The sequence below is a fragment of the Eublepharis macularius genome, chromosome 12, assembly GCF_028583425.1.
Source record: "Eublepharis macularius isolate TG4126 chromosome 12, MPM_Emac_v1.0, whole genome shotgun sequence".
Lineage (NCBI taxonomy): Eukaryota > Metazoa > Chordata > Lepidosauria > Squamata > Eublepharidae > Eublepharis > Eublepharis macularius.
In genome coordinates, this window is record NC_072801.1 from 20,186,042 (window position 1) to 20,194,953 (window position 8,912).

At 42.7% G+C, this 8,912-nt stretch overlaps 1 protein-coding gene across 1 annotated transcript; it reads right to left on the reverse strand.

Annotated features, from left to right (window-relative positions):
• Nucleotides 1–52: 52 nt before the first annotated feature.
• Nucleotides 53–8,738, reverse strand: ERI2 (ERI1 exoribonuclease family member 2). Its single transcript, XM_054993003.1, has 9 exons — nt 8,662–8,738; nt 6,744–6,814; nt 6,571–6,654; nt 5,749–5,876; nt 5,436–5,589; nt 4,101–4,201; nt 2,532–2,613; nt 1,910–1,998; nt 53–1,713 (listed from the first exon to the last, which is right to left on the reverse strand). The coding sequence occupies exons 1-9, from the start codon at nt 8,682–8,684 to the stop codon at nt 424–426; spliced, it is 2,022 nt and encodes a 673-aa protein (XP_054848978.1). The 5' UTR covers nt 8,685–8,738; the 3' UTR covers nt 53–423.
• Nucleotides 8,739–8,912: the final 174 nt, after the last annotated feature.

An 8,912-nucleotide genomic window follows, 5' to 3' on the forward strand; every position in this document is an offset into this window, starting at 1 on the left:
ATATATCATTTCCAAAGGCAAACAGAGGGGAAAGCTCTGTGGGTACTTTTCTTATTTTTAATCCCAGGATGTATGCATGGTTCCAGTTATCTGGTAATATCAGTGTAATGTATATAGTCATAAAAAGGGATTTCATAATTGTAAGCTTGGTATGTGTAAAAAATAAGCACATTGCAACGGGCAAACCCAGGAGCTGTTCTCCATTCCAATTAATCCTGACCACAGAGTCTAACCCCTCCAGATTCAGGAATGTTTAAATGTCTCTCCCACTGTGGCCCATCCCTGCCCCTTTGATTCTTGAATGTTTGCATCATCAGCTCCACAATATATTTGTGGACAATTATGCTCCTGGGAAAACAAAGTTAGTACCCTCCTAACTGGCAGGCACACACACTGTAGCAGATGCAAACTGAGACTGTGTTGTTAGGTTCGCATAGAAGGTCGGAGAGCCAGGCATTTCTTTTGAATATTTCCCGATGAATGTAAAATTGTTACAGGAGATGGAAGCCCTCCAGTGCTGGAGGTAGGGGAAGGAAGCATGCATTTCTCTTTTAGAAGTGTATGCTCCCATTTGAAATAACCACAGCCCTTTCGGTTTCCCTCCTGTTTTCCCACTGGGCAACAGTAGAATGCTTTACCATGATTGGGCCCACCATTGGATACTTGAAGCCTTCTAGCTCTCCGACCACATTTGCATAAAGGAGGGGTCATTTTCCTGGTTTCCGTACACCAGAAAGATCGGTTTTGATTGATGGAGGAGTTTAAGATGCCACAGGGCACTCGATGTGATCCTGAGCTTCTGGAAGAATTAGCAGATGATGCACTTTTATCTTCATATATTATAAAGGGCTGCTTTTTTGCTGGAGGAACAGGTTGTGGACTGGAAGGCTTCCTCTTTGGAGCTTCAGAAGAAGGGGACGCAAGGTGATCTCCATTTAATATCAAGGAAGACGTATTTATCTTTGCTGTGGGGAGCTTAAAAACAGAAGTGTTTGAAGATTTACTTGGAGCTATACCTTTATAATAGATCGTAGTATTGGGGCTTTTGTACACAACAGACTCTGAGCGTTCCACATTCGGAGTCGCTTCAGCAACACTTTCAGATTGCCTCTTTGTCATGTCTGATTCACTCATATCTGTTCTGTCTCCTGAGACTGGTGAACTCTGATTGTTTGAGTCATCCTGAAACTGTACGCATTCTGAACTTTGATCTTGCTGAGATTCTGGTATTAAGGCAAAATCCTCCCAATCAGCCAACATTGACAAACAATCAGAAGTAGTACCGATATCCATATTGGAAACGTTGACGGAGGAAAGCGTAGTTGAGACCAGCACAAGTCCTGCATTATGGGCTGGGGAATTCGCCATCAGAGGATCGTTGCTTAGGCCAGTTCGGATACCTAAAGAGGAAGGCTGAAGACAGCCAAAAGGAGAACCAAGTCTGCCTGTGCATGGAGTCGCACAGCTTGGGACATGGCTGCATCCGGCGGCTTTTGACCCATATCTTGGTGTAATGGGGATGCTTCCATACACACACACAGGGACATACTCCTGCTGTTCTTCTCCAGTGTCATTTTTAATCACTGCGGTTCCTTCACCTTGTCTGTTTTTGTCCAAATCGGATGTTTTTGTACCATCATTGCTTCCCACAGGGCTGCCCTCAGTAGGCTTTCCACTCAGAAATCTAGCAATAGAGTTCTTTGCTGGAGTTGCCTAAAGATTCCATAAACAGATGAAGAGATTTTGGAGGGGAGGGGAACAACAGAAAAAGAGAGTCTATGACAAGCGAGAAAAATCTGCCTTGGAATCCTTCATATCAAGATCAAGATCTGAGTTTGTTGCGTCAGCAAAATCCTCACTTGGTCTGTGTTCTTCAGGGATATGCACCAAGAAAAAAGAAACCACTAACCTTATCCAAAGATTTAGTGGTTTTCATCACACATCCATCGCAGATCATCCGCCAGGCAAGGCGAGCCGTGTTCCGAGAATCATCCAGCCCTTTGGAAAACCAGGAATCATATGGTTGTAAACAGCCATGTATATTAAGCAGGGGAAAGCAAAACACGGCCTAGTGAACTGACAAGGAATAGCTGAATCGAATTTTTACAGAACAGATTCAGAATTAAATTAATCCATATGGGTAGACTGGTTTTCTGCTGCTTCGTCAGTTTTCCATGAGCAGTGGATGACAGGACCGTATAGTTCAGCAAGAGAGGACATACTTTCCCTGCAAAATGTCACAAGTACAATGAATGCCAACTCTAGTTAAAAAGGGATCTCAAGTTAAAAAGGGATCTCAAGTTAAAAAGGGATCTCAAGAAGTAGCAGAGCTAAGCAGCACACTCTTGGCAGCAGGCCTATTTCCTGAGCTATCCTATCTCTTCCCTCTCAGGTGCACCTTTGCAAAGACTCATTCCTGTTTCATAGAGCTCGACTCATTTTATATATAGCTGGGAAAATCCCACAGGCGTAATTTACTTAAATGGTTGCATTTAATGCCCTTGCCCAAGAAACCTGAAAACCATGCTCACCAGAATGCTGTCGTCCTGCGAATATGATCCCCACATCCTGCAAAGCACCATTTAATCCTTGGGGCTTCCTTGAGTAGAAGAGCTAGGAGAAGATAAACAGATAAACAGGAGTCTATGTTTTTCCTCGTAACTATTGCAAGGTCTTATAAACGCAGCATAGTGTTAAGCGCTCATACAGTAAACATTTTCGCGCAGGTCTTTGAGTTTAAGACATTGCTCCCCAATGGTTAACAAAAAACAAAACAAAGCCCTGCTCAATTTAAGCTACAAGTTCCCCCTTCTGTAGTTCCTAAGGGTCCTCTGACACTGCCCCCACCCCAGAGCAACGTTCTGTAATTAGAAGGGCAGGCAAGAACGTTCCATTCCACTGACGGAAACACCTTCAGTTAGTGGGAAATGGCATTCGTGTCCAGTGCAGTATCGTCACAAACAGGGCTTTTTTTCTGGGAAAAGAGGTGGTGGAACTCAGGACCGCACAATGACATCACTTTGGGTCAGCTGGAACAAGGGGGAGGTTTTTTTTAAAGTTTAGATCACCCTCGGCGAAAATGGTCACATGGCCGGTGGCCCTGCCACCTGATCTCCAGACAAAGGGGAGTTTAGATTGCCCTCTGTGCCGCTGAGGCAATCTAAACTCCCCTCTTTCTGGAGATCAGGGGGCAGGGCCACTGGCCATGTGACCATTTTTAAGAGGTGCCAGAACTCTGATCCACCACGTTCCAGCTGGAAAAAAAGCCCTGGTCACAAACAAAAAACAATAAAAATTAACAGAAAATAATGGGGATGAGGAGAGAAGTCAACCAGACGATATACCAAAAACTCACTAACACAAAATCTTTCTAACCAATGGTTTAAAGGCCAAGTTAATTCCGTAACTGGAGTGCTGCCAAGGCCATGTCAAAAAAAGGAAATTGAGACAATCGGAATAATGATCTGACTGTTCCCCTACTGCTGCTTAATATTTACCAGTAAGAAATGAATGCACATAGTGATGCTTAACATCATTACATGTCCAACGTGGAAAAACCAAACCACACGCTGAAGAAGGTCCAGAGAAGTACAAACCCAGAAAGGTTATGCAAACTATCAGTGGAAGAATATACTGATGGAACAGCAAAAGAGAAACAAAAACAGTAAGAAGGTAAGCGGTCAGAAAAAGAAACACATAGAAATAATGTGAAAATTTTATAAACAGACCTTGATGGCCCATGCTAGCCTGATCTTATTAGATCGTGGAAACTAAGCAGGGTCAGCCCACCAAGGGAGTCCATCAAGGGCGTCCAGGGTTGCTACACAGAGGTAGGCAATGGCAAACCACCTCTGTTTGTCTCTTGCCTTGAAATCCAATGGAGTCTCCGTAAGTCGGCTGTAACCTGATGGCACCTTACACGTACATTATAAACAATCTAGAAACACCACTTTTCTCTAAAAACACTGTCTTTTTTTTAGAGGCAGATAGGCTCCACGTTACAAGAGCAACACATTTGGATGACAGAGAATGAATTAGTAAATGTCTTCCCATGGCCATTACAGACCAGCAAGTGTTTCACAATCCACTGATGTTCTTACCTTGTAAGTTGCCCTGAGATCTATCCAGGAGTTTAAAATATCTGGTTTCCGCAGCTGTTTCCGTTTGCATTCATACTGCAAGCAAACCCCTAGATCCCAATCTGTACAAGAATCAAACACAGATTGCCATAAACATTGTATATTTTAGTCCCGTGGCAATCAAGTGTGTTTTATCATCACCATTTGTATAGCTGGCATTCTGAACTAATGCAGAGTTCCACCCACTTGGAATCCCTGTGATTTCTGCAGCATGCAAAATTCACAGTTTTTACTCGTTTGCTTTTTGACAAGCAGGCACTGACTTACATCCCACCGCACTCTCTGTTCTCAGAGGTGCCTTTCTCTGAGCCAAAGCACTTTTCCACTGGCAGAAGAGCCCCTTGCATAGGAGGAATATCCTTGTGCTGGCAAAACCTGCTGCTGTTCGCAGATCCAAGTAAGAGAATACAAGCCATTATTGTCTGTGTTCTAAAAACAGGAAATTAAGGTGGGTACAAGATACCCCACCCTGCCCTGGATAGCCCAGGTGAGCCTCATCTCGCCAGCTCTCAGAAGCTAAGCAGGGTCAGCCTTGGTTAGTAATTGGATGGGAGACCTCTAATGAAGACCAAGGTTGCAGAGGCAGGCAATGGCAAACCACCTTTGTTAGTTTCTTGCCATGAAAACCCCACCAGGGGTCACCACAAGTCATCTCTGATTTAAGGGCTCTTTCCACCACTACAGGATACCCAGTGAGCAGCATAGCACAACATGGCAGGCTTGATGCATGCATTCCACAGCTTTGCCACCCAACTCCAATTGGCAGAATTTCAGATTTATGCAAAATATAAGCATTCAGAGAACTTCAGCATTTAAAAAAAAAGATTCTGCTCCTTATGCTGTAAAGACAGGCTTGCAAAAAGGTGTGTAGCAAATTCTGGTAAAATAACAGAATGGCGTCAGACTTAATATTTCTACCAATCAGGGAACAGAGGTTCCCCGTCCTCATAGCTCTTTGTCTCGCCTCACAATCAGCAAAAGTTAAAAAACACACACATCCAAATCAGATACAAGGAAATCTGTTTAATTTCTATAACCTGTAGAACTGAGCTTTCTTTCCGAGCTGGACAGGATCATGGGAGCACAAATATTTCCAAACCGTCAAACCAAATTGTCAAACCAGAACTATGGCAACAACACAAGGCCGCCACAATTCTGCCAGTAACTCTTCTCTGTAGTGGGTTTGTTTCTAACAAGTGCAATAACATTTATTAACTGCTGAACTTCAGGGGAAGAAATGTAATTCTTTTAAAATATCTCCCCACCCACCCCAAAATTTATAAGGAACTGAATTACCTGACCAGGTGACAAAAGCACATAATTTTCCTTCACAAGCAGCGTTTGACTGAACTGAATCAAAAACTATTTTCTTCTCCTTTTGTAGCTTTTGAATCCATTTAGAAAATGAAGACAGGCATATAGGCAAAGGGACTCCTTCATCAACTTGATTCTTGATAGAAAAGAACAAGGTACCTTGAAGTACTACAGTAAATGTTCTGTTCCCTTACATTAACAATACTGTTACTAGCTAAATCCAAGTTCAATAACATCAATGCACTTTCAAAATCAGTTTCTGAAATTAATACTAATAAAAGCAAAACTCTCTTACCTGTGTAATGCCTGTTAGCTCTGTGCAAAATTCAGAGAGAATTGGATGCTCCTGAGGTTGGACATACATATGGAATTCAGATTCAATTTCCCCATTTGAGGTGTTTAATAAAACTGCTGGAAATTCAACTACAAGAAAAGCATATGGCCATAAATGCTTTCATTTTACCATAAACGTTAAACTAGAGCTCAGATTAACAGCCACTCAGAGCGGAACTACAAGTGACAAAAGGCACAGATTGGACACTTGTCAGCTTCCCTCAAGTTTTGATGGGGAATGTAGGCAGCTTGGCGGAATGTTGGACAAGTGACAGTTGAAAAGTCCATTGGACAGCAGTCGGAGAGCCAAGCTGCAAGGCCAGGACGCCTACATTTCCCATCAAAACTTGAGGGAAGCTGACAAGTGTCCAACCTGTGCCTTTTATCACTTGTAGTTCCGCTCTCAGTTTGCAAGTCATATGATCTAGATATTTTACAGTATTGGAAACAAATTTGCTCATATCTCATTTATGTGGTATTTCATATATGCACAAACATACTAGAAATCTCAGGATTGCAGCCTCAATTGGAGAATACGTTGAATGAGCTGAGGAACTGCAAGAAGACATATCCAGGGAGAATAACTGACACATCTTGAAAATAGCTACACTAATCATTCAAATACATCAGATTTCAAGACATGAATACCCTACAGAATTTGCAACAAGGTAGTCAAAAAAAGCAAAGAAATTGTATGAACTATGTCTGAACAAGCTCATTTTGATTTTCCATTTTGAATCTTTTGGGATATTGTTATGATTGTTTCTGGACCATCTCCACTTACTTATTTCTTGACTGTAATGTTTTCTGCTCTCTCTCCAGCATGTAGACTCAAAATCAATGATGATTAAGTAGGCAAACTCCTGCCCTGCAGCACAAAAACAGACTTATGATGCTTTTATTAAGAACAGCAGGACTATTTAAATGTTCACACTGTGAAACAAACACTGTACTCACTCAGTTTGAGTCCACTATGACTTTGACCACCAGGTGACGATTTGGAACTTGTTTTAAGAATACCAAGCTGCCTGTGGAGTAAATGCATAAACTAGCCTCAATAAAAATCATATTTCTCAGGGTGATGAAAGGCCAGACTTTGCCCCCTAAAACATGGCTACTTCTGATATACGTATCATATAGATTCCCTGGGCTACACTAGACAATGAAGAATCCACATGAGGACATTTTCGTGTGTCTGCCCATTCTTATGGAAAGCAAAGGTAGGTATATTTTTTGAAGCATGCAAGACAGAAGTTTTACCTCTGCCTCTTCTTTACTGTACTGGGATCCACTGCCTGAAGCTCAGGTGTAACACTTAGAAAATAAAATGTTTCAAATAATGAAACACTGAGGGATTAAGGAGGGGAATGAGGGATGTATTTGTTTCACTTGAATCCTCCATTTTGTTTTAAAGCAGATCTCTAAAGGCACATTATGTGTGAATGACCAGATATATGGACAAATACATATGGACAAATGACCAGATATATGGACAAATACATATGAATTGCCTCCTTACAAGTCTAATTTGGATCTCATGGAGGTAGTAAATCTCCATCTGAGCTTCAGCAGAGAGTGAAGATGATGTAGCGATGTTAAGCCTGGTTCACACACACAAGAGAATGAAGTGGCAAAGTCCCAAAGCTGTCGAACAGACTCCACCAGTTTGAACTGCAGGATTTTTAAAATGCCACTTTACATGAAAAATTCTGTATAAATAGAAAGCTAACACAACCATGGAGAAAGATTCGATGGCTTGCTTACTCTGCTAGTTTATACAGGGAGTTTATAACATAGGGGAGCATTTCAAAATGCAAACCTCTTCTTCAGGTTGTTTTCCACCAGACACCCGTTTAACCTGGGTAACAGACCCCGTAGGGGTAGTCTGTCACAACAAATGGGAGTGGAGGTAGGAATCTCGTGGTAGTCTTTCAGATGCCACATTTTCTTATTGCATAAACTTCTTGGACTAGAGCTCACCATCTCAGATGTACAAGCATTTGATGAATAGACCCAGTTTAGATTAACTGAGCAATCTTGTTTACATTTACTACTAAAGAAATAATCATGTTGGCCTATGGCAGAAAAACTAAACAGGAATCTTGTGACACCTTGGGCACTAACGAACATCACACTTTTATAGACTAGAGCCCGTTTCTTCAGATGCACTCTAAAGACTGACATTTTGTTCCTTTAAACGAACATTTTGCCAGAAGGCAAAGCAAGTCGCAATGATGTGAAATTCAAATATACTGGAGAAAAGTATGAGACCATTTTCAATTGCAGTAACTGGTGATCATGCAGTCTCTAGTTTTGCTGAGGAATTCCAAGATTCTGATTTAGGCAACCCATCTCAGCTAGAGTGAGAGTCACTGTGCAGCAGTTAGAGTGCTGAAGTAGGATCTGGGAGACCCAGGTTCAAATCTGCACTCTGCCACAGAAGCTTACTGAGTAACTTTGGGCCAATCACACTCTCTCAATCTAACCTACCTCACAGGGTTGTTGCTGCAAAGATAAAACGGAGAACGCAAGAATCACAAAACATACTAAGTGTGAGCATTAACACACAGGAGCAGTCGAGACCAAGCACAAACCAAATGCTAATATACATCAGAGGATGAAGACAAAATGGAGGAGCAGAGCCAAGGACAATATATGAAGCTGCTTTGGTGGGAAGAAAAGATGTAAATAGCTAAATAAATCGTTACACTTACTCCCAAGAAACAGTGCATATGACATTTACAGCCTTCGCCTAATTTGAAAAGCCCTCCTCCGAATACTGTTGCAAACTCCCATCCGCCCAATAACCACAACCAGCATACAGGTAGGTAAAATAGGTAGAGAAGGCATCAGACTCGCCTCCACTAGGCCTCACCTGGCCATTCGTTTGGTCGCCATAGCTACGGCTCCCCCTCGCAGCTCACCGCACCTTGGCCCCGCCCACCCACCTACAGCCAGGCGCCTGGGCTGCTGCCGTCCATTTCAAACATCCCGCCGCGCCCTTGACACCCCGCCTCCTATCGATACCATCGGGAGCTCGGCTACAACTGCCTGCCCGCCTGACTTCCGGGAATTGCCCAGGGAGCCCCTTCTACCTTTCTCAGATCGGGCCGACTGAGGCAAACG

Bases quoted from the DNA above. Each gene is read 5' to 3' on its own strand.
- ERI2 (XM_054993003.1), bottom strand. From the start codon at position 8,684: ATGGCGACCAAACGAATGGCCAG. The intron at 5,877-6,570 runs GTAAGTGGAGAT...CTTTTCTTGTAG, and splicing joins ACATTACAGTCAAGAAATAA to TTGAATTTCCAGCAGTTTTA. The intron at 1,999-2,531 runs GTGAGCATGGTT...GGTTTTCCAAAG, and splicing joins CGCAGGACGACAGCATTCTG to GGCTGGATGATTCTCGGAAC.